The sequence below is a fragment of the Salvelinus namaycush genome, chromosome 28 (genome assembly GCF_016432855.1).
Source record: "Salvelinus namaycush isolate Seneca chromosome 28, SaNama_1.0, whole genome shotgun sequence".
In the NCBI taxonomy this organism is placed as follows: domain Eukaryota; kingdom Metazoa; phylum Chordata; class Actinopteri; order Salmoniformes; family Salmonidae; genus Salvelinus; species Salvelinus namaycush.
In genome coordinates this window covers 32,997,465-33,024,117 of record NC_052334.1, presented here as the reverse complement: position 1 = coordinate 33,024,117, position 26,653 = coordinate 32,997,465, and the positions used below count along the sequence as shown (strand labels likewise).

General features: G+C 42.4%; 1 protein-coding gene across 1 annotated transcript in view; it reads right to left on the bottom strand.

The window, feature by feature from the left end:
* The window catches only part of LOC120023517 (peroxidasin-like), an 85,982-nt gene that overhangs the window by 36,721 nt on the left and 22,608 nt on the right, over positions 1-26,653 (bottom strand). The window contains exons 2-5 of the mRNA XM_038967542.1: positions 14,431-14,502; positions 12,842-12,913; positions 4,902-4,973; positions 1,455-1,526 (exon numbers count right to left, since the gene is read on the bottom strand). Of these exons, the coding sequence (XP_038823470.1) occupies positions 1,455-1,526; positions 4,902-4,973; positions 12,842-12,913; positions 14,431-14,502 (288 nt within the window). The remainder of the gene's footprint in view (positions 1-1,454; positions 1,527-4,901; positions 4,974-12,841; positions 12,914-14,430; positions 14,503-26,653) is intronic.

Below are 26,653 nucleotides of genomic sequence, written 5' to 3'. Positions count from 1 at the left end.
CTTGTTGCCGTTATAGTGCAATTAATGTTTTGTTTAGTGTTGTGTTGTTTAGTGGCTTTGCTGAGTTTGCCCCACCAAGATTTACATGCTAAAATCGCTACTGGTTAGCGATCACCGCAAATCAAAAGAAACAACACTATTTTTTTTCTTCTTCTCTTTCAATCCACAGGAGATAGATAGATCTTTCAGACTTCTCTTGGTCACAAACAGGTGAGACTGGACATTCAAACGTTCCAGAATAAATGCATCTGGGAATTTCTTCCCCTTTCCAGCTGTGTGCAGGCGGCTCCTTTTCTGGGGAGGGTTGGGAACGTGTGTGGCGGGATTCCAGGGGTAGCCCGTAAACACGGAGAGATGGACACTGAAGGAGGAATTCAGATCGGATCCAGCACTCCCACATCTGGTGTGAGAGCGTGAAAACAGCTGGCCGGTGAGCCATCCATCCATCCGCACGGTAGAAGGTACAGTCCAGGTCCCGTGGGGTCTTAAGGTTCTGACATAGTTCACTGAGTCTACTGTTACTTCAATAAGAACGTTTTTTCATATTGGTCCCTTATTTCCCTGGTGAAATTCTCTCAGATCCCACCTATGTTAGGAGTCAGGAGAGTTGATATCTCTCCAGACAAAAGGCATAGGTGTTATCAGTGGACTCTTTGGCCCTGCAGGATAACTCTAGCTGACCTGGGCTCTTAGCTTCTGTCCTACATAGCACATAGAGATCTGATGAGTCAGTGAATAAGAAACACACACATAACCCTGAAGTTGTGGTTTTGGGCCATCTACGAATTCTTTTGAGTAGGGGCCTGATTTTTTCCTGACCACATGTCAGGAACCTGAGTTTGAAGTGTTTGGAGGAGCACCAGACTGGGCAAACACAGCCAAACATACGCTGGGCACATTTATCCCTGTGCAGTCTAGTCTGTCCTCATAGCATTTCTCTTGCTATTTACCCCAGACAGACAGGCAACCAGCTGTAAAAATGGCCCACAGACCTCAAGTGACTTGTTGAAGAGATTAGCTGTCCATTGTTACATGAAGGCACCCCAGAACATTGAAAGGTCATCTAAGGGTCGTGCTGCTTTGAAACCCCCCCTGTAAGTTCAGCTTTCTGTTAAACACATTAGGGCTCTGTCGGTTGCGGACACCGCATCCTATCCACAGTGCATCATGTAGGCCATTTCATGGGGTTTAAAGTCTATTTCCCAGAATGTTTACGTTGTAAAGTCTGGTATGCACTCGGTGCCCTCTGGAATAAGTTAGCTCAGGTAGAGACTTTGACAAGCATATGCATGCCACAACAAATCATTCAATTATGTCATTTGGAGAGTTATGTCCAATTGTTTGCTAAAGATGCATCGTCCCATCATTTAGACAAATGTGTAACTTTAAAGTAAGAATGTAACTTGCAACTGTACGATAGAGTGAAAGGTGAAAAGTGGAGATAGCGGACTTACAGGCGTTCAAGCTTTGGGAGTTGGGTGAAGGATTCTGGTTCCAAGGACTCAATGTTGTTGAAGTGCAGGTACCTGGAAAAGTGCAGAGCATCGGCACAGCACAGTAACACCACATTAGGATGATCATTTAGACTCGATGGACATGTTTTCACAGTAGGCCACAGAAATGAAATAATTACATTTTAACTGGCAGTTTCAGTACATTCCAATAGGTTTCGTGATGCCTTCCAAGAACCCCTTAACCTGTCCATTACATAACCTGTTAAAATACAATCCTGTATTTTCAGGGATACTTCAAGTCATAATTCAGACGAGAAGGTATTTGCACTAGGCCTATATGTATCCCTACCAGACAGTTAATATTGAGCGTCTGTACATTCTATCACTATAGGCTAACCTTCTGATGGAATGGCCCATCTGCGGGTACAGACAGTTATTCAATGGAATGCAACTATGATTGATGCCAGAGCACCTTTGAGTTAAAAGAGACAAAACTCAGAACAAATGGTAATAAACATACAGTAAGGCTAGGACAATGACATTTGCAAACCAATTACTCACTGTACAGTAACTGTTAGGTTCCGTAAACATGTTTGTTTATTAAACAGACAAGGCAACAGGCAAAGCAAGCAAAGGTTAAGCAAAGTTGCACTAATCAGCAATAAAAAAAACTGTTAATCTCGAGCGACAGTGGATATAGCACAGCATCCATTTACTACACCATGAATGCATTAAGACTTTTGACTTCAAAATAAAAGAGATAGATGTAGGGTGTTGTCTGAAAAATGGAATTCCTCCCTCATCAGAGTGTAGAGGACGTTAAGGCAGGCCAGAGGATGTCCAAGGACAACAGAACATTGAACAGCCAAGAGGAATTACACAGACAACCATATTTCATGTCTGAGAGAGGGAGGGGAGAGATGGAGAGAGAGAGAGAGAGAGAGAGAGAGAGAGAGAGAGAGAGAATATTGATTTTGTTGTCACCCCTTGGCAACACCTAACAGTGAACTTGGCAACAGACTAGCCTTATAACCTTTAATTGATGTATGTGAGTCATAAGCCCGTTGATTTATTTTACCTTACAATTACAATTAAAGCACATGTTATGCCAGTAAACAGGGTAATAGAACAAAGTGTAATAAGACTATTATTATAATTATTATTTTTTTAACCCCTTTTTCTCCCCAATTTCAGTCTTGACTGATCGCTGCAACTCCCCAACGGGCTTGGGAGGCGAAGGTCGAGTCATGCGTCCTCCGAAACATGACCCGCCAAACCACGCATCTTAACACCCGGCCGCTTAACCCAGAAGCCAGCCGCACCAATGTGTCAGAGGAAACACCGTTCCACTGACGAGCGAGGTCAGCCTCAAAGAGTCGCTAGAGCGCGATGAGCCAAGTAAAACCCCCCCGTCCAAACCCTCCCCTAACCCGGACGACGCTGGGCCAATTGTGCGCCGTCCTATGGGACTCTCGATCACGGCCGGTTGTGACACAGCCTGGGATCGAACCCAGTTCTGTAGTGACGCCTCTAGCACTGCGATGCATTACGGAGGCCCGTAATAAGACATTTTAAGCACCAAATTGAGATTTATTGTGACAAGGAACTATTGTTTACATATGTTAGAGAGGGGCAGAAACATGCTTTGTGTACATGTTCTAATCCAAGATACATTGCTTATGTTCTGTAGTCGCTTTGGCGTTAAATTAGTATTTGGCCACATGTAGCTCGTTTGTGAATTGAATATGGTCGACAACAAGCGAGCCAACATGCTTGGGAAATTCTCTCATTTAAATAGCAGGGGAGCATGGGATATTAAATACAAGACTGGCAGTACTTTAAATGTTAATCCCCCCAACTCCAACATACAGCTTGCATAGCATAGTTGTAGCCCAACAGAATAGCAGAGGGCCATTAAAGTGAATGCAACTCTGGCTCAGAACTTGTCACCCACACATAAAATCCTTCATTACTGTATCAAAACTCAAACCAGCTGCAGGGCAAAGAGCCTGGACTTTGACTTGGTTTCGCTTAATGAATAGCCATTTGTTCAGTGTGCATGCATGTCGTTATGCAGGGACAAACAGCCACAAGGCCTTCTCCTAGGTTCAACCACCCAAATTGGCTGTGAGGAGGAAGATGCATGTCAGACATTTTTGTTTGGGGGTAGTTTAGAGAAAAAGAGGACACTGTCATGACTTTCCAAATATTGTGTTCAGTATCCACCCCTTATTAAACGATGTCAGTTTAATTGTCTTCCATTGACATATGAAGCCCCATTGTTGCAATATATATTTTCCCAGAAGGGTTAGGGTTAACCAACAATAACAATCTCTCTAAACTCAGCATTTGGCAACAGTTGCATCACAAAATAATTTATTGTTGAAAGAATTGTTTAACTATTGGCTTTACTAAAAGAAGGCAATTGCAGTTCATGGCATTGGTGGTTTAAACACAATTTACTACTCTGCATGGACAGCTTGCTTTATTGTAGGTTCTGTATGAGCCTTGGTCTCCAACACACACTCAACATTTACCAAACACAATACAACCGTTACATCAACAAACAGAAGAAAAACCTGAAATGAATCTAAGTTCTGGGATGATTTGAACATATTCAAGTCATTGAGACAACATGCAATTGGGAAAAGATGTTAGAAATGTAGAAATCACATTGATAGCTTAAGGTCACGTGGACATTTATACAGATTTGAGGCATCCTTTCTCATACCGACACTGAAGGTATGTCTCGTAGACATAATAAGCCCATGCAATAGGCACATGGTGACCTCTATCACTCTGCTTGGGACATGCGTGGGGGCCCTCTATGAAACAACAGAACTAGCGCATAACACAACTAGATGGACAATGACAAGTAAGGTCAAGGGTGAGACAAGCAGCCAGCGTACAGTACAGTAGTGTGACTCCAGGGAGGAAGTCAGACACACAGGGCCCTTTTCAGACTTGAGGTATGTTGATTTAACATGAACTTACTGTAAGTTATTGACTTAAGTCCACGCTAAGCGTACTTATCTCAAGTTCGAATGGGGCCCACAGTGAAGGGCAAGCTGTGCAGCATGGCATGCGGCAAGCAGGAGCTGGAGCTGTAGTCTAAGTACATGGGAAGCTAAGGCCTGCTTGAGTCTGCATCTGCTTAGCTACAGTAGTGAGTGGGCAGGGCAGGTCAGGGTAGGGCATCTCATGCTGTATCTTTACGCACTAGGATCAGGTAACGCACATCTGTTGTCGTGGCAACGAGGCATGCTACTCATGCAGGGTGTCAGCGCCACTTACAATGGTGGGTGCACACACGGCATGCATAGTGGCGGTATGACACCGTGGGGTGGGGGTCCGGACAGACGGACAATCAGATATAAAGGTGCAGAGGGGAAGGGGAGGAAAGAGGGCGAATAGGAGGAAGAGGAGGATGAGTAGCTGGTCACTTACAGTTGCTCTAGAGAGACAAGTCCCTTAAATGCTTGTCTGTCAATTGATTGGATTTCATTCTTGTACAAATAGCTGAAAGGAGAAATAATCAGTAATATTAGTCAAAAACACAGGGGATCAAATGAATTCTCTCTAGTACCTAACACAAGTCCCTACTTCTGCATTTCGATATATTATTTATACTGTAAATTATAAATTTCTCACTGTAAATTTGCTCATATTCTACAGTTCTATGTTAACGTATCTTTTTTTTGTACAAAAGTATGTAAACTTTGTGTAAATTCCTCAGTTTCTGTATGTTGCTTATTTCCAGCAGCATCACATCACCAAGTCAAATTCTGGGTATGCCTAAATGTACTCTGTGATTCTGATTCTGACAATGAAAGAATGGCTTAGTTGAACGGCCCAGTTACTGTACGAAAGGAGCTATCATAAAACCAACTTCATGGGATCAATGTTTTGAAATAGTATTTTGACAGTGAGAATGTCCATCCACTCAGGTATCACAATAAATGAATATTAGCTATATCACTGCATGATTGGTTGATCATTAGGCACAGATTCCATTAACTAGATGACAAATGTAAAGCAACTGACACAATATGCAGAGCGGAGAAAAACGTCAAAGCTGTCAAAAAAAAGAACGCTGATCATAACTTGCATAACATACATGTACAAAAATTGGACAAATCACAATGTAAAAAAAAATCTGAAAAAATCGAATATATGACAGAGGGTTGGTGGGTCCCTCAGAGTTCTGCGAAGACTTTCACAAAAGAGCACCATGTCTCAAGTAATGTAATATAGCATCACTATGACGTTCCAGAACATTTTTAAATGTTACCTTTATTTAACTAGGCAAGTCAGTTAAGAACAAATTCTTATTTACAATAACAGCCTACCGGGGAACAGTGTTTTAACTGCCTTGTTCAGGGGCAGAACAACAGATGTTTTTTACCTTGGCAGCTCGGGGATTCGATCCAGCAACCTTTCAGGTTACTGGCCCAATGCTCTAACCACTAGGTTACCTACATCTAAAGACAAACATCACATGACATGTCTGTGTTTTCCCTCCCTCTAACGTGAGAGAGATATGACACTAGAATAACAATGGCTTAGGGCAATCTTCCCTTTCATCTTCTACTCATCTCCAGTTACTTTACATCGATGGGTAGAGTCGATGAGAGATTCATTTGCTCTCAGCAAATATGACGCAATGTGTGGGCCTATGGAAAAAGAAACAGCTCCGCTTTCTCTATCTTCCTCTATCAGGGATATCTCATCACTCTCTGATGTTTGTCAAGTTGATCCTATGTGACAGTGATGATCATCAAAGACAGCACGGTCTAATGCACTGCACTCACAGACAGGCATCCACTGATGTTGACCGAGGCTGAGCTGAGTGTTAGCCAGCACAGGAGAAAACTGGGAGCAATCTTCTCTGTCAAACACACACATGGCTTCTCATTTATCGCATACACAGTACAATAGATGCTGCTCTAGGCTCTTACGTAATCAACATATGAAGGACATTTCTTGACAGTGTGAAAGGCATTTGATGACATGTCAAAGATATCCAGACAGCATATCTTCCTTACTAAACTTTACATGTCAACAAGGGTGTTGAGGCAAATTGAACACTGATCTTGTCAAACAGACTTCAGCTGAGTAGACCTACTGTTATTGGTGAAATTGAAAGCACCATGTTGCTCCACAGCCAAATAACTGTGGACTTGTTGCTGTGAGACTAAAGAGTCTGAATGTTCAGCTTAACTCAGAGAGTTAGTTTACAGGCAGCCTGAGGACATTGAGGCTGACTGTAGCTAAAGCCGAACACCCAGAAGCATGTGTGTGTGTGTGTGTGTGTGTGCGTGCGCGAGTGGGCTTGTATTGCTATCCTTGTGGGTACCGGAAATCCCCAAATGTCCCCACAGGGTTAGTAAAAAAAGGACAATTTCCAGGTCCTCACCAGGACAAAGGCTGTTTTAGGCTTAGGGGTTGTTTGGTCTCCACAAGGACAGTAAAACATATGCTGAGAGAGAGAGAGAGAGAGAGAGAGAGAGAGAGAGAGAGAGAGAGAGAGAGAGAGAGAGAGAGAGAGAGAGAGAGAGAGAGAGAGAGAGAGAGAGAGAGAGAGAGAGAGAGAGAGAGAGAGAGAGAGAGAGAGAGAGAGAGAGAGAGAGAGAGAGAGAGAGAGAGAGAGAGAGAGAGAGAGAGAGAGAGAGAGAGAGAGAGAGAGAGAGAGAGAGAGAGAGAGAGAGAGAGAGAGAGAGAGAGAGAGAGAGTGTGGTGAGGCCTGGAAGTGTGGGGTCTGCGTGGGAAACCGGATGGAGTCAGGAGCTGTAGGGTCGACTCTCGAGGGGAAGAGTACTGAGGCCTTTTGCTTGAATAACCCCAAAGCCTCTGTGGCCTCGTCCTTATACAGTTCAATGAGAACTCAACTGACCCGCCATTTTAGTCCAACTGTACACCCACACACATGTGTTGTGAAACTGTACGAGGGACACAGAGAGATGTTATTCCTCACCACCATTGACAGAACACTGAGAAGAACCCAAGGCCTGTAACGTATTCTCGGTCCGTAATCTCATACTATCTAATGAAATGTCTAACTATGCAACCTGACCCAATGCCAGGGTAAAACTCAATCAGAGCGCCACCAACAAAAATAACAGCAACAGAAACCACAACAAACCACAACAGGATATTTGGATTTAGATCACAGATAAGTAGAGCCCTGAGTGCTTCCTGACCATGTGACCTGACTAGGAAGAAACTCAAGAGCCCTGGTTAGGCTATAGCCTAAAGGTCACATAGGAGATAGATTGGGGATAAGGTGCTGTGGTAGACTAGCGTCCTTCCTAGTGGGTGTTCCTGTACATCAAGCTGCCTCCCACTACTAGTGCTGATTGATTAACTGTAATTTCGGTTATTTTTCAGTTTTCAAACAACTAATTGACCGATGTCGGTTAAATTATTTGAATTCCATTTTGTTCGTTTTTTTCCCTGTGGGCTCCATAGGCACATTGCACCGTTTATCTAGAGATAAAACAGACCCATCCTGAACTGTGCGATGTTGTAGTTTCCAACAAGACAAAATTCTACTAAATTTTGCACCTAAAACATGGTAATTAACTACAATGACCATAATCCATCGCGCATCTACTTGTCAGGTCTATGTTTCTTTTTAGAATGCGAAATTGTGTGAGGATATACAGAGAGCAGCTGTTGCTTCGTGATGTATCTCTACCCGAAAATACATGATATTAGTGCCTAATTTACCCTTTGAAGAACTACAAAATAGTGATTTTGTCAGACAGCATAGGCAACAGCTCTATAGAGATGAGATGATGACCTGGAATTAAATAATAAAACAAATGTAATATACACAACTAAAGTATTTTATTAAAGTAATGTGAATAAATGATGGTTAATAAGTGATAAGCAGTAATGGACAGTCACTACCATCATGGGACTTTTATTAATAGTTTTATTCTGTGTTGTTACAGTATTCAACACATATAATGCATAGTGCATTTAATGTTAAATAAAATATTTGAAACTGAAATCGAAAACCGTGATTATTTTTTAATAATCGAACCAAACCGATCTCAAAAAGCACAAATCGTTCAGCAATACACACTACAGAAACAAGGAGAGACTCCTGCTCCTATGAATCATTCCGGCTGGCAAAAGCCAAGGCTACTTAGAATACATAAGATGGTCAGGAAAGACTTCTGGCATTAGTCATTATCATGAACAATATTCCCGTAACACAAGACCCTTTGACCGAAAGCTGACCCTTAAAGGGGCTGTACAGACTTGTCAGGTCGCACAGTGGAGGGCACATGAAAGACCTCAGGGAGGGGGCTTTACTGGGGCCTAAGGGAGGTAGTGGGACAATCCCCCAGGCTATGATGGCAGGGTGAGAGGTGCAGGGTTAAAGGGTTGATCACAAGGGCATGGTCAGTGTGCTGGCCTCAGATTATCTCTGCTTTAAAGGGAAAGGGCCTTATAATTAAAACTAGACAAACAACCATGGGAATCACCCACGCTATGCTGCAGTTACAGCATTCAGAGAAGTGTGTATGTGTATGTGTATGTGTATGTGTGTGTGTGTGTGTGTGTGTGTGTGTGTGTGTGTGTGTGTGTGTGTGTGTGTGTGTGAGCGTGTGTGTGTGTCTGAAGTTATTCTCATGAACTTATCCATCACATGATAATCAGCTACGAGTAAAGACAAAACAAGGATCTACAGAACAGCCCCAAAAAATGTAATCAAAGTTTTGTACAGTTCAACCATTCCAACGCCTACAGTGAGCCTGGTGGGCTGAAGGTCTGCGTTATCTAACCCAGGGCTGAAAGGAGGAGATGAGAAGGTTAATGGAGGGGAAGATGAGACTGAGTAGGTGGAGAGACTAGGGAGACAGATATTTCAGAAATACTTACCGCATGTGAATGTAAACACAGACATTGCTTCCACCACAACTGACGGGTGCTGGGGTTATAATGGGGAGTGACCTAACAAAGATGATCCGATTTGCCATTCGATAATTATAATATATACAGTTGAAGTCGGAAGTGTCTCATACACTTAGGTTGGAGTCATTAAAACTCGTTTTTCAACCACTCCACAAATGTCTTGTTAACAAACTATAGTTTTGGCAAGTCGGTTAGGACATCTACTTTGTCCATGACACAAGTAATTTTTCCAACAATTGTTTACAGACAGATTATTTCACTTATAATTCACTGCATCACAATTCCAGTGGGTCAGAAGTTTACATACACTAAGTTGACTGAAAATGATGTTAAAACTTTAGAAGCTTCTGATAGGCTGGAGGTGTACCTGTGGATGTATTTCAAGGCCTACTGTCAAACTAAGTGCCTATTTGCTTGACATCATGGGAAAATTAAAAAGAAATCAGCCAAAACCTCAGAAAACAAATTGTAGACCTCCACAAGTCTGGTTCATCCTTTGGAGCAATTTCCAAACGCCTGAAGGTACCACGTTCATCTATACAAACAATAGTACGCAAGTATAAACACCATGGGACCACGCAGCCGTCATACTGCTCAGGAAGGAGATGGGTTCTGTCTCCTAGAGATGAACGTACTTTGGTGCAAAACTGAAAATCAATCCCAGCACAACAGCAAAGGACCCTGTGGAGATGCTGGAGGAAAACAGGTACAAAAGTATCTATATCCACAGTAAAACGAGTCCTATATCGAGCAGGCCTTTCTAATCGACCTGGCCCGGGTATCCTGGAAGGATATTGACCTCATCCCATCAGTCGAGGATGCCTGGTCGTTCTTTAAAAGTAATTTCCTCACCATCTTAAATAAGCATGCCCCTTTTAAAAAATATGTGGACAACTACAAATACCTAGGTGTCTGGCTAGACTGTGAACTCTCCTTCCAGACTCATATTAAACATCTCCAATCCAAAATCAAATCTAGAATCAGCTTTCTATTTCGCAAACAAAGCCTTCTTCCCTCACGCCGCCAAACTTACTCTAGTAAAACTGAATATCCTACCTATCCTCGTCATCTACAAAATAGCTTCCAATACTCTACTCAGCAAACTGGTTGCAGTCTATCACGATGCCATCCGTTTTGTTAACAAAGCCCCTTACACCACCCACCACTGCGACCTGTATGCTCTAGACGGCTGGCGCTCGCTACATATTCGTCGACAGACCCACTGGCTCCAGGTCTATGCTAGGTAAAGCTCCGCCGTATCTCAGCTCACTGGTCACGATAACAACACCCACCCGTAGCACGTGCTCCAGCAGGTATATCTCACTGTTCATCCCCAAAGCTAATACCTCCTTTGGCCGCCTTTCTTTCCAGTTCTCTGCTGCCAGTGACTGGAACGAATTGCAAAAATTGCTGAAGCTGGAGACTTATATTTCCCTCACTAACTTTAAACATCAGCTATCTGAGCAGCAAACCGATCGCTGCATCAATAAATAGCCCACCCAATCTACCTACCTCATCCCCATATTGTTTTTATTTACTTTTCTGCTCTTTTACACACCAGTATCTCTACTTGCACATCATCATCTGCTCATTTATCACTCCAGTGCTAATCTGCTAAATTGTAATTACTTCGCTACTATAGCCTATTTATTGCCTACCTCCTCACGCCATTTGCACACACTGTATATAGACTTTATTTTTTTTCTATTGTGTTATTGACTGTACGCTTGTTTATGTGTAACTCTGTGTTGGTGTTTGTGTCGCACTGCTTTGCTTTATCTTGGCCAGGTCGCAGTTGTAAATGAGAACTTGTTCTCAACTAGCTTACCTGGTTAAATAAAGGTGAAATACATATTTTTTTTAAATAAAAATAACCTGAAAGGCCGCTCAGCAAAAAAGAAGCCACTGCTCCAAAACCGCCATAAAAAAGAGAGACTACGGTTTGCAACTGCACATGGGGACAAAGATCATACTTTTTGGAGAAATGTCCTCTGGTCTGATGAAACAAAAATAGAACTGTTTGGCCGTAATGACCATCGTTATGTTTGGAGGAAAAAGGGGGAGGCTTGCAAGCCGAAGAACACCATCCCAACCGTGAAGCACGGGGGTGGCAGCATCATGTTGCGGGGGTGATTTGCTGCGGGAGGGATTGGTGCACTTCACAAAATAGATGGCCGCATAAGGAAGGAAAATTATGTGGATATATTGATATATTGGCAACATCTCAAGACATCAGTCAGGAAGTTAAAGTTTGGTCGCAAATGGGTCTTCCAAATGGACAATGACCCCAAGCATACTTCCAACGTTGTGGCAAAATGGCTTAAGGACAACAAAGTCAAGGTATTGGAGTGGCCATCACAAAGCCCTGACCTCAATCCTATAGAAAATTTGGCAGAACTGAAAAAGCTTGTGAGAGCAAGGAGGCCTACAAACCTGACTCAGTTACACCAGCTCTGTCAGGAGGAATGGGCCAAAATTCACCCAACTTATTGTGGGAAGCTTGTGGAAGGCTACCTGAAACGTTTGACCCAAGTTAAACAATTTAAAGGCAATGCTACCAAATTCTAATTGAGTGTGTGTAAACTTCTGACCCACTGGGAATGTGATGAAAGAAATAAAAGCTGAAATAAATCATTCTCTCTACTATTATTCTGACATTTCACATTATTAAAAAAAAGTTGTGATCCTAACTGACCTAAGATAGGGAATTTTTACTTTGATTAAATGTCAGGAATTGTGAAAAACTGAGTTTAAATGTATTTGGCTAAGGTGTATGTAAACTTCCGACTTCAACTGTGTCTACCCCTATCGATCCAGTACCCTGCACATTGTAAATATGGTACTGGAACTGACCCTGTATATAGTATGCTCACTTACTTTATCGTGCTCTTCTTATTTTTATTTCTTGCGTGTTTTTGTTCTCTTTTTAGTTTTACATTGTTATTGATTACTGCATTGTTGGGGTTATCGCTTGCAAGAAAGGCATTTCACTGTACTTGTACATGTGACATTAAAACGTTCAACTAAACCATACTGCAGCAACCCAAGGCTATGTGTTGCCTGACTGCTGCTCAAGCCCACCTCTGTTCTCCTCATTGCCTTCAGGTCACCACGTGGAGACAGATAAGTACAGAGGATTAGACAATGGGGGTTCTTTTCTTGTCTTACTTCAATTCATTTACCACAGTAACACTCTTGTTCTGTTCTGACTAAGCAATGTAGCAACGTCCAATTTACAGCCACATAGTGTGTTTTAGTTTTGTTTCCAGACAGAAGTTTGAGACAGGTTTCGCCATGCTTTATCATCAGCCGACGAGGAACAGGGTGAAACTTGAACAAAAACTCTTTGCCTATTGGGCCTGTCAGAGAAAATGGCTGCCACACTGTTTCAATGAAACCAATCGATCAATGACTTGACATTCAGAAGAGAATAACATTGACATAAAAGCATAACAACTCACAGATATTTGAGGTTTTCCAGGTCTTCAAAGGTTCCTCTGGGAATCCGTCTGATATGGTTGTTGTTGAGGAGGCTGTAAAGTCAAGAGAATGGCCATTATTTGAAAGACCTCCCAATGGAGTATTACACTTACACAAAGTGAATCCATACAGACTAGTAGAAACAAGTTGAAAATGGTCCATGCTGGCATACTATTGTGTCAAGATCTAATGCTAGGCCAATGCCAGTCTAAACAGAGTTCAACCTTCCAGAGTACATAATATAGTTCAGATCCCTGGCACATTGTAGCTGTTCTATAGAGCATCTGGTTCGAATCCTACACACTGTCATAATTTGTTCTGCATTTATAATGGCTGCCAGATCTATGGGGTAGAATCTGGACAAGGATCAATAATGGCTGTCATAGACTTTCTGCAACACTACAATATCCTTTTCCAATAAAGGCCTGAGTTGGTGATCCCTCAACTTAGTGCCATAGAAATGGGAATTAATGCAGAAAAATTTGTTTTGGAAAAGGGTATGATATGTATAAGCAGAACATTAATTGGGCAGAACATGCCTCTTCACCTTGCTCTTTTGCCTAAAAACATTTGGCCTCAATTGGCTTATTTTGAACCTTTTGGTGATGGATGCTGTCCCAGGGGACTTTGCACCCTGCCTTGGATTTTTCTTTCAACTTAAAAACTGATGAACTCTACATACACTATCATATAATCGATGTTCAGAGTGACAGCTAGACACAGTCTGTCACAGACTGAAGCAGAAAAATACAGGCAGTAGGCCCCTCCAGTCTTTCCTTCATGTAGGAGCCAGACATCTATTTCAGTCTGCCTGAGACACTAATATTGAACTGTCTACCCAGTTGAAAGACCGGCAAGCTTTAGATCCTGTGTTATTTTTCAGTCTGTGAGACAGAGGTTGAAGCCGTGAAGAGTCCTCTATGAAATATGGAGCTCCTTAGACTACATGGCTAGCCGGTCGGTCTGATACCGTAGGAAAATCTCATCTGGTCTTTCTCTTTCTTAACATTCCCTGGCCCTACCTTTCTCCATGGACAGTTCTTCATATTCACACACTAGCCTCATAGGCTGATCCCTGCCACATGGCTGACTGTAGGCTAGCAGGCTAGCAGGGCTGATCCCTGCCACATGGCTGACTGTAGGCTAGCAGGCTAGCAGGGCTGGGCCATGACAGATGGCTGGGAGAGTGAAGGGGAAAAATAAATTCCTCCCAGATTATGAGGTGACCTACATGTGTGAAAGAACAGCAGAGTGGAGAGCAAGAATCTGCCACTCAGTGTTCATGTGTGTGGACTGAATGACTGGCTGCAGGACTTTCCAGGGACCACTAATGATGTGACGTGTTTCTGAGTCTTGGGACAAAAGATAAACAAAGAGAACTGGGTGTTTATGGGAAGAGATGTGGCTTACAGAAGTAGTTGACTCCTGATACATGGTGATTACATAAGTGTGTATGCTCTGTTAAAATGCATTTGCAGAGAGTTCTCCGGTAACCAACTCAATTACACTCTTTTCAATTGCCGAGTGTGTAGGGGAATAGACAAAGGAGGGAGGAAGGAGGGAGACTTACAGTGTGTTGAGGTTCTTTAGACGTTTGAAGGAGCCAGACTGTAAGTCCTTAATTTTGTTGAACCTCAGGTCTCTATGGAGGGAAAAACAGGAAACACAGTCATGAACAACATTGAGACAATCGAGTCTGTCCAACCAATCATCAACATGGAAAAGTTTTTACTGGCTGATGGCTATGAGGAAACAGGCTGATACAATGATTACAATATACTTCAGTATATTCCATGTGTATCCGAACCCCTTAGGAATCTCCACCAACAGTGTTTATTATAAAGCATGAATAATAGTCGCATGATTCATATCACAGGAATGCCATTCGTGAAGGTGTAAGAATGGGGATTGGTTTACTAAAGCTAACGATGAAGAGATTTGTCATGGCTGTCAAGGAGACGAGGGAGTTTAGTAGCCTATCAGTTCACTCGACCCGCTCATTATAAGTGATGAAATCATGTCATGACACTAACCACTCATGTCCATTATGACAAATAACGTATCCTGATAGGCCTCTAACACGTCACTAAAACACAATTTGGTTTGTAACTAAACGAGGTAGGTAGGCCATAATAGGGTTAAGTACTTATTTTCAAACTACCTATGGCATTTAGAGCTAGACACACGTTGTCTCATTCAGTGAAATGGGAACATTTCTAAACAATGGATTTATGCTTGTGGAACTTAGCCTCTTAAGTCATTCGACCTTCAACTGAGTAATTTGCCAAATGTATTTTCATAAGAAGGAGAGATAAAACGCTCTGTAAGTGGAACCAGCTATCCATATGAAGGACATACTGAGGGGTACAAGAGACAAGTTAGGGTTTGTTGCTGCTGCCTTGAAATTAGTCCTATTTTCCTGTCATTACATTACATTGTCATACAAGTCACTGCCCTCAGACGGGCCATAACTGGGTGTTTAGAACAAAGAGCAGATAGCCTTGCTGCAAAACAAAACCCTAACAACAAGGACCATAACAACCCAGTCCAGAAGACAGAGTCCAGCTACAGTAACAGAGGCAAGACAAGATGGTGTTGGTGTCACACCCTGATCTGTTTCACCTGTCTTTGTGATTGTCTCCACCCCCCTCCAGGTGTCGCCCATCTTCCACATTATCCCCTGTGTATTTATACCTGTGTTCTCTGTTTGTCTGTTGCCAGTTCATCTTGTTTGTCAAGTCAACCAGCATTTTTGTGTCTCAGCTCCTGATTTTCCCAGTCTCTCTCCTGATTTTCCCAGTCTCCCGCCTGCCTGACCACTCTGCCTGACCCTGAGCCTGCCTGCCGTCCGGTACCATTGCCCCACCTCTGGTTTATTGACCCCTGCCTGCCTTGACCTGTCTATTGCCTGCCCCTGTTGGATTATTAAACCATTGTTAATTCGACGTTGTCTACATCTAGGTCTTACCCGATAGTTGGAGTCACAACACAGATATCCTTTATCTCTAAATGTAGGAGACAGAATGCTAAATCAATCCCCCAGCTACCCACATTCAACCATGAGTAATAAAAATCACTCATCAGCTACTCTGTAATGACCTTAACATTCACTGACTGACTCCAGGTCACAATACGCCCACATGCTCCACTAACAGAGTAATTCCAATGGCACCTTCTCTAAGTGTTGCTGAGTGGGGTAACTGGGAGTAAAGTCAAATGATTGGAATAGAACACTGATGAAGAATTTCAAGCATTCAAACTGTCTTTCTACTTTGTCAGTAAAGATGCGAGTTCTGTGTCCATTCTTTCACCTTTGCTGACATGGTCTTCTCTAAGACAGTGTACTTTTCAGTGCTGTGAATTCCATCTGAAACATGGGGTTCTTATTCACATTTGTTCTATATTTGCTTTGCATTAATGTTGCCTAGTTACTAGGGCTGGGATGATACCAGTATCACGATACTCGTTAGTATCGTGGCAAGGAAACAAAGCACGCATCGGATTGAACTTCTTTAGAAAAACAGCCCTAATGTTGGAAACAAACATTATGTTGTCATCGAGAGTCACATTTATTTAATTGCCAAGCTATAGCACAACATATTTTACATACAGCAGCTTTTTAAAGGACCGAAGAGTTCGTTCTGCTTCCTGTTTTCAAGAGTTTGGTCAGCTTCCTGTATCATCCCGGCCCTACTAGTTACCAGTGCTAGGGCTGGGCGGTATACTGTATTTTACTATATACCGGTATTGATGCAAGGACTGGTTTGGGTTTTTACTTTACCTAGTATAACGGTATTTGAATGTATGGTTTGTTAAATGTGATATGCCGTGTGTAACGACCAGTTTTATGGTTTACACCGCTACTTGAGTAATCCCTCTCCCGCTCTCTCAATTCAATTCAACGGGCTTTATTGGCATGGGAAACATATGTTAACATTGCCAATGCAATGCATCTCTCTCCCTCCCTCTCTCTCCATGCCGATTTCCAACCAGATCTAGCTCAGGCCCCCTGTCACTCAAGGAGCGCATTTCCTGTTGCTTGACAATGAGACACTTAGGGTTGTTTATCATTTTCCCGCATAATTGGGCTACTTTGAAAACGATGTTGTGGGTAAAAATATATTGATCGCGGGTTCGGGTTTTTTGGCTTCTCCTAAATTGCACTGCGGCCGCCATGGAAATGTCTTACAAATATATATTTCACTGTGACCTGCTGCTGCTGACTATCAAGCATCTTGTTCCTGACTATCAAGCATCTTGTTGCTGACTATCAAGCAGCTTGTTGCTGAGTGAGTGAGAGAGAGAGAGACTGAGTGAGTGAGTGGTGGGGAGGGGGAGGGCCGGAGGGGTGTGTGTGCTTTGAGACTGAGTGCTGCAGCAGGCAGCTGAGTCATGTGAGTGAGAGGAGACAGAGCAGGACCTTCCACTTCGTGACAACTTTTGACCAGGTGTAGGTAGACTATTTAGATTGTGCTTCAGACACCTATTTCCAAACCCTTTTTCCATAAAACATATTAACGCACGAGATCTGATACGTGTCAAGAAATAACGGTGTCAACAGGAGAACGACTTTAGGTGTTCTAAAGCGCATTAGATACATTTGCTCGGAGGTGGTTTAAACTGCATTCTAAAATCGTCTTGTTCATGGAAAACCGTATGAGCGTAAGGGTTTTTACGCATGCTCAGTTCTTGGGTCTCGAGCGCAGCTGTTATGTGAAAAAGTCCACAATGAAAATGACATTACATGTGGAGAATGATACATTTGCATCTGTTGGCCATCGATTAGCCTATTAATTTATATACCTATGTAGGCTACTGTAGCCTACCATTTTATACAATAAATATGTTGAAATTACGATATCACTGGAGTCATTGCAAATCAATTTGTGACACTTGTGTAGCCTATCTGGGGCTTTCAAATTGATTTAATCAGTGGTGGGAAAAGTACCCAAATGTCATACTTGAGTAAAAGTAAAGATACCTTAATAGAAAGTTACTCAGGTAAAAGTGAAAGTCACCCAGTAAAATACTACTTGAGTAAAAGTCTACAAGTATTTTGTTTAAAATATACATAATAATCAAAAGAGAATGAACAAATCATTTCAAATTCCTTATTATTAAATTCCTTATATTAAGCAAACCTGACGGCACCATTTTCTTTTTTTCTTTTTCTTTATGGATAGCCAGGGGCTATCTCCAACACTCATGTACAACATTTACAAAATAAGCGTGTGTGTTTAGTGAGTACACCAGATCAGAGGCAAATCAAATCAAATCAAATTAGTCACATGCGCAGAATACAACAGGTGTAGACCTTATAGTGAAATGCTTACTTACGAACTCCTAACCAACAGTGCAGTTTAAAAAAAATACGAATAAGAATAAGAGATAAAAGTAACAAGTAATTAAAGAGGAGCAGTAAAATAATAGCAATATATACAGGGGGGTGCCGGTACAGAGTCAATGTGCGGGGGCACCGGTTAGTTGAGGTAGTATGTGTATGTAGGTAGAGTTAATTAAAGTGACTATGCATAGATGACAACAGAAAGTGGCAGTGGTGGGGAGGGGGGGGGGGGGGGGGGGGGGGTAATGTAAATAGTCTGGGTAGCCATTTAACTACGTGTTCAGGAGTCATATGGCTTGGGGGTAGAAGCTATTTAGAAAACTCTTGGACCTAGACTTGGCGCTCCGGTACCGCTTGCCGTGTGGTAGCAGAGAAAACAGACTATGACTACGGTGGCTGGAGTCTTTGACAATTTCTATGGCCTTCCTCTGACATCGTCTGGTATAGAGGTCCTGGATGGCAGGAAGCTTGGCCCCAGTGATGTATTGGGCCGTTCGCACTACCCTCTGTGGTGCCTTGCGGTTGGAGTCCGCGCAGTTGCCATACCAGGCAGTGATGCAACCAGTCAGGATGCTCTCGATGGTGCAGCTGTGGAACCCCTTGAGGATCTGAGGACCCATGCCAAATCCCCTCAGTCTCCTGAGGGAGAATAGGTGTGTTTGGACCATGTTAGTCTGTTGGTGATGTGGACACCAAGGAACTTGAAGCTCTCAACCTGCTCCACTGCAGCACCGTCGATGAGAATGGGGGCATGCTTGGTTCTCTTTTTCGTGTAGTCCACAATCATCTCCTTTGTCTTGATCACGTTGAGGTAGAGGTTGTTGTCCTGGCACCACACGGCCAGGTCTCTGACCTCCCCCCTATAGGCTGTCTTGTTGTTGCGGTGATCAGGCCAACCACTATTGTGTCATCGGCAAATTTAATGATGGTGTTGAAGTCGTGCCTGGCCGTGCAGTCATGAGTGAACAGGGAGTACAGGAACGGGGTGAGCACGCACCCCTGAGGAGCCCCTGTGTTGAGGATCAGCGTGGCATATGTGTTGTTACCTACCCTTACTACCTGGGGGAGGCCCGTCAGGAAGTCCATGATCCAGTTGCAGAGGGAGGCACCTAGTTCCAGGGTCCCCAGCTTATTGATGAGCTACACTATGGTGTTGAATGCTGAGCTGTAGTCAATGAATAGCATTCTCACATAGTGTTCCTTTTGTCCAGGTGTGAAAGAGCAGTGTGGAGTGCAATAGAGATTGCAACATCTGTGGATCTGTTGGTGCGGTATGCAAATTGGAGTGGGTCTAGGGTTTCTGGGATGATGGTGTTGATGTGAGCCATGACCAGCCTTTCAAAGCACTTCATGGCTACAGACGTGAGTGCTACGGGTTGGTAGTCATTTAGGCAGGTTACCTCAGTGTTCTTGGGCACAGGCACTATGGTGGTCTGCTTAAAACATGTTGATATTACAGACTCGCACAGGGAGAGGTTGAAAATGTCAGTGAAGACACTTGCTAGTTGGTCAGGGCATGCTCGCAGTACACGTCCTGGTAATCCGTCTGGCCCTGCGGCCTTGTGAATGTTGACCTGTCTAAAGGTCTTACTCACAGCGGCTGCGGAGAGCGTGATCACACAGTCGTCCGGTACAGCTGGTGCTCTCATGCATGTTTCAGTGTTATTTGCCTTCGAAGCGAGCATAAAAGTAGTTTAGCATGTCCAGTACGCTCGTGTCACTGGGCAGCTCTCGGCTGTGCTTCCCTTTGTAGTCTGTAATGGTTTGTAGGCCCTGCCACATCTGACGAGCGTCAGAGCCGGTGTAGTACGACTCAATCTTAGTCCTGTATTGACGCTTTGCCTGTTTGATGGTTAGTCGGAGGGCATAGCGGGACTTCTTATAAGCTTCCGGGTTCGAGTCTTGCTCTATGAAAGCGGCAGCTCTAGCCTTTAGCTCAGCGCGGATGCTGCCTGTATTCCATGGTTTCTGGTTGGGGTATGTATGTACGGTTACTGTGGGGGTGACGTCATCGATGCACTTATTGATGAAGCCAATGACAGATGTGGTGTACTCCTCAATGCCATTGGAGGAATCCCGGAACATATTCCAGTCTGTGCTAGCAAAACAGTCCTGTGCATCTGCTTCATCTGACCACTTTTTTATTTATCTAGTCACTGGTGCTTCCTGCTTTAATTTCCGCTTGTAAACAGGAATCAGGAGGATAGAATTATGGTCAGATTTGCCAAATGGAGGGCGAGGGAGAGCTTTGTACACGTCTCTCTGTGTGGAATACACGTGGTATAGAGTTTTTTCCCCCCTCTGGTTGCACATTTAACATGTTGATAGAAATTTGGTAAAACGGATTTAAGTTTCCCTGCATTAAAGTCCCCGGCCACTAGGAACGTCGCCTCTGGATTAGCTTTTACCTCTTTGCTTATGGCGGAATACAGCTCATTGAGTGCGGTCTTCGTGCCAGCAACTTCTTGCTAGCTTGTTAGCATAATCAATTAATCAAATGTATTTATAAAGCCCTTTTTACATCAGCTGATGTCACAAAATGCTACACAGAAACCCAGCCTAAAACCCCAAATAGCAAGCAATGCAGATGTAGAAGCATGGTGGCTAGGAAAAACTCCCTAGAAAGGCAGGAACCTAGGAAGAAACCTAGAGAGGAACCAGGCTCTGAGGGGTGGCCAGTCCTCTTCTGGCTGTGTCGGGTGGAGATTATAACAGTACATGGCCAATATGTTCAAACGTTCAAAGATGACCAGCAGGGTCAAATAATACTAATCACAGTGGTTGTAGAGGGTGCAACAGGCCAGCACCTCAGGAGTAAATGTCAGTTGGCTTTTCATAACCGAGCATTCAGAGTTCGAGACAGCAGGTGCAGTAGAGAGAGAGAGTCGAAAACAGCAGGTCTGGGACAAGGTAGCACGTCCAGTGAACAGGTCAGGGTTCAGCTACAGGGTTCAGAAAACTCTCTCGGTAGGTAATGTGGTCTGCAGCTTACCATGAGAAACTCTACCTCAGACGAGCAATAGCTCGAGACTTCCTTAGTAGGGCAGTAGGGATGACCAGGGATGTTCTCTTGATAAGTGTGTGAATTGGACCATTTTCCTGTCCTGCTAAGCATTCAAAATGTAACGAGTACTTTTAGGTGTCAGGGAAAATGTATGGAGTAAAAAGTACATCATTCTTTTAGGAATGTAGTGAAGTAAATGTAAAAGTTAAAATATCAATAGTAAAGTAGATACCCCTCCAAAAAAACAACTAAAGTAGTACTTTAAAGTATTTTTACTTAAGAACTTTACACCACTGGATTTAATAAATAGGTTATATTATAACTTCAGTTTATTGTTGTGTAGCCTTGTGTTATTATGCAATTATTAATAGCCATGTTTAGTTCATGAAATTGGAAGTTATAAATTGTGATCATGATCACAGTTCTATCACAATTGCCAATCAGCTTTTTAATAGAATGCATTACACTACCGGTCAAAAGTTTTAGAACACCTACTCATTCAAGGGTTTTTCTTAATTTTTACAATTTTCTACATTGTAGAATAATAGTGAAGACATCAACACTATGAAATAACACATATGGAATCATGTAGTAACCAACAAAGTGTTAAAAAAATCGAAATATATTTTATATTTGAGAATCTTCAAATAGCCACCCTTTGCCTTGATGACAGCTTTTTTACACTCTTGGAATTCTCTCAACCAGCTTCATGAGGTAGTCACCTGGAATGCATTTCTTTTAACAGGTGTGCCTTCTTAAAAGTTCATTTGTGGAATTTATTTCCTTCTTAATGCGTTTGAACCAAACAGTTGTGTTGTGACAAGGTAGGGGGGTATACAGAAGATAGCCCTATTTGGTAAGAGACCAATTCCATATTTTGGCAAGAACAGCTCAAATAAGCAAAGAGAAACGACAGTCCATCATTACTTTAAGACATTTAAGTCAGTCAATAAGGAAAATGTCAAGAACTTTGAAAGTTTCTTCAAGTGCAGTCGCAAAAACATCAAGCGCTATGAAACTGGCTCTCATGAGGACCGCCACAGGAAAGGACGACCCAGAGTTACCTCTGCTGCAGAGGATAAGTTCATTAGAGTTACCAGCCTCAGAAATTGCAGCCCAAATAAACGCTTCACCGAGTTCAAGTAACAGACACATTTCAACATCAACTGTTCAGAGGAGACTGTGTGAATAAGGTCTTCATGGTTGAATTGCTGCAAAGAAGCCACTACTAAAGGACATGAATAAGAGGAAGAGACTTGCTTGGGCCAAGGAACATGAGCAAAGGACATTAGACCAGTGGAAATGTGTTATTTGGTCTGGAGTCCAAATTGGAGATTTTTGGTTCCAACCGCTGTGTCTTTGTGAGATGCGGTGTGGGTGAACGGATGATCTCTGCATGTGTATTTCCCACCGTAAAGCATGGAGGCGGAGGTGTTATGGTGTAGGGGTGCTTTGTTGGTGACACTGTCTGTGATTTATTTAGAATTCAAGGCACACTTCACCAGCATGGCTACCACAGCATTTTGCAACGATAAGCCATCCCATCTGGTTTGGGCTTAGTGGTACTATCATTTGTTTTTCAACAGGACAATGACCCAACACACATCCAGGCTGTGTAAGGGCTATTTGACCAAGAAGGAGAGTGATGGAGTGCTGCGTCAGATGATCTGGCCTCCACAATCTCCCGACCTCAACCCAGTTGAGATGGTTTGAGATGAGTTGGACTGTTGAATGAAGGAAAAGCAGCCAACAAGTGCTCAGCATATGTGGGAATTCCTTCAAGACTGTTGGAAAAGCATTCCAGGTGAAGCTGGTTGAGAGAATGCCAAGAGTGTGCAAAGCTGTCATCAAGGCAAAGGCTGTGTCACGTTGTTCGTAAAAATGATGGTCGGACCAAGGCGCAGCGTACTTCGAGTTCCACATCCTTTTAATAAATAAAGTAAAACTTGAGCAAATATAAAACAAATAAAGAATAAACTAACCGTGACGACAATGCAGTGCGAACAGGCAACTAAACATAAACAATATCCCATAACCCACAGGTGGAAAAATGCAACTTAAGTATGATCCCCAATTAGAAAATTAAACCTAGAACCCCACATAGAAATAATAAACTAGACTAAAACCCCTAGTCACGCCCTGACCTACTCTACCATAGAAAATACAGGCTTTCTATGGTCAGGACGTGACAGTGTGGCTATTTGAAGAATCTCAAATATAAAATATATTTTGATTTGTTTAACACTTTGTTGGTTACTACACTTTTCCATATGTGTTATTTAATAATATTGATGTCTTCACTGTTATTCTAAAATGTAGAAAATAGTCAAAAGAAAGAAAAACTCTTGAATGAGTAGGTGTTCTAAAACCTTTGACCGGTAGGGTAGATTGAAAGTAACAGTCAGTCAGGCTACAGGTACAAAAAAAACACTGGCTGTTGTTGACAAGCATACGCCTAATCAGTTCATATCCATATTATTCATATTTGATTCAGTGATTGAAATTACGACACCATTCCAGCAGGCTATTGGGCAACGGAAAAACTTCTTACCTCAAAATCGCCTAGCTATTCATTTTGGGTAAATTAGTCTGTCAATTTGAACTAAGCAAGTTGCTAAATTGTAGGCTATCTAACATGAGATGTAGGCCTATCAAGGGCTATAGGCTACCTGTATGTTGCTAACCAAACCATGTCAATGTTGAATTTCAATCATATACCCAGATTTTAGTCAGTAGCCCTAGCCTATGCCTATTGAAATGACAAGTCAATCTCGCAAATAGGCCATTTAAAATGATTTATAGGCTTAAAATCTGGCACATAATAACGGCCCAATTGTCAGAATATAATAAGGGTGAATGATAATTTCTCTTGCGACATTCAAATTCCTTTATTAGTCACATTAGCTCACAATAATAATTATTTGGATGGAAAACCGAATTTTGCTTCCTTAGGTCGTTAGAAGTTAAGTCATATTGACTTTTTGCTCGATAACGTTATTGAAAAAGGGTTTATTGGCTAACATGGAACCCAAACCGGCTGTGCGCGTGCGCCATCGTGCATAAATTGATTTTGTTCCCCCACACCAAACGCGATCACGACAGGCAGGTTAAAATATCAAAACAAACTCTGAACCAATTACTGGGGACAGGTCGAAAAGCATTAAACATGTATGGCAATTTAGCTAGCTAGCTTGCACATGCTAGCTAATTTGTCCTATTTAGCTAGCTTGCTGTTGCTAGCTAATTTGTCCTGGGATATAACCATTGAGTTGTTATTTTACCTGAAATGCACAAGGTCCTCTACTCTGACAATTAATCCACACATAAAATGGTCAACCGAATTGTTTCTAGTCATCTCTCCTCCTTCCAGGCTTTTTCATCTTTGAACTTATATGGTGATTGGCATCTAAACTTTCATAGTATTACTACGACGACCGGCAAAACAGTTCATCTTTCAATCACCCACGTGGGTATAACCAATGAGGATATGGCACGTGGGTACCTGCTTCTATAAACCAATGAGGAGATGAGAGAGGCAGGACTTTCAGCGTGATCTGCGTCAGAAATAGGAATGACTTCTATTTTAGCCCTTTGCAACGCAGACTGTTTTTGGCGCGCGCGAGCAGTGTGGGTGCAATAATTGAATAACATGGATTTCTAAATCCAGATGTGTCCGGTCTGGTCAGCATGTAAATGTGGCAACTCCTCTCTTGCTGTTTTCAGAACTTGTGGGCGGGTTTTGAGTAGTCAATGGACTAAAACTTTTAGCTTGACCTGGCAATCCTGGAGACACTTGCCGTTCAGTCTGCATGGTCAATGAGCCACATGCAACAATGTTGATGACAACGATGTTTCCACTTTGTTTTTTAATATAAATACACAAGCGTTCTATAATTACACTATTAGTTTGTGTTTCTTACATCTGCAAACAGCTAGTTGTATTTTCTTAGAAAGTTTTAGCTAAATCGTGTTAGCCAATATTGCTAATCACGAGTTAGCTGGCTAGCTAGCTAGCTAATAAATGTACTGAATCAGACCAAACGTAGCTTGCTAATACAGCCTAATAACAGTGCCGGTGTAGGCCTAAGTTGGTATGTTGTTTGTACAACAGTATCTTCTAAATCAAAGAGGAATAGGTGAGGCATGAATATGTTGGCTACATGAAGAAACATTTAATGTAGCCAAAGATTATAGGGTCTCCAAGGAAACACTGACCAAAACTTTGGCTCCTACCCTTTTACAATAACTCCTCCCTGCCAATTTAATTTGTTGTCATGTCAAACAACACTGTATTCAAAGTGCCCACAATTATTTATATTCTAACTCTAGAATTAGAACAAAAATTATATTTCCATGATTCCAACAGTTCACCGAAGTGTTTTGATCTAAATTGCAAAATTTGGTTAGAAATAAGGCCCATTTTTTTGGCCCATATCGTGCAGCCCCACGTGGCAGTGTGGAAATTATCTCAAATGAGTGCAAGAAATGCAGACATTTTTGGAAATGTAAGAATTATTTTTGGGTTGAAGTTGAAATGAACAGTACAAAACAATCAGAATGGAGAAAGACCCATTTAAATCACTTAGAATGTATGTGTTGCCACAGTAGGGTCACGCATTACTCATAAAGCAAATTTAGAACTTTGATTTTTCAAAAACATAAAATACCGTCAAATATCGTCATACGTCAAAAATGTGAAAAATACCGTGATATGATATTTTGGCCATAACGCCCAGCCCTAGTTACCACTTGCACAACAGTCACCAAAGACCAAATCATAAAAACTATACAAAGATTTGGGTAAAGATTGCGCAGGAGGGAATGGCTTCCGTCTTATCGGCTCTTAACCAACCATGCTATTTTGTTAGTTTTTTCGCGATGCTCGTAAACTTGTTTTGTACATAATGTTGCTGCTACCGTCTCTTATGACCGAAAAGAGCTTCTGGACATTAGAACAGCAATTTCTCACCTTGAATTGGACAAAGAGTTTTTCTTTAATGAGACGGACGGAAGGACATACTACAAACACCCGAACAGGCCTTCATTCGCTCGAGAAGGAAACTAAGATTTTGCAGAAAGAGATCAGGGTGCCTTGTGAGGATCAGGTGACAAAGTGGCTAATCTGCCTTTGCTATCCGTCCTGCTAGCTAACATTCAATCGCTGGAAAATAAACGGAACGAACTGAAAGCACGTATATCCTATCAACAGGACATTAAAAACTGTAATATATTATGTTTCATCGAGTCGTGGCTGAACGACGTTAATAACATACAGCTGGCGGGTTATACGCTCTATCGGCAGGATAGAACAGCAGCCTCTGGTAAGATAAGGGGCGGGGGCCTATGCATATATGTAAACAACAGCTGGTGCACAAAATCTAAGGAAGTCTTAAGGTTTTGCTCGCCTGAAGTACAGTATATCATGATAAGCTGAAGACCACACTA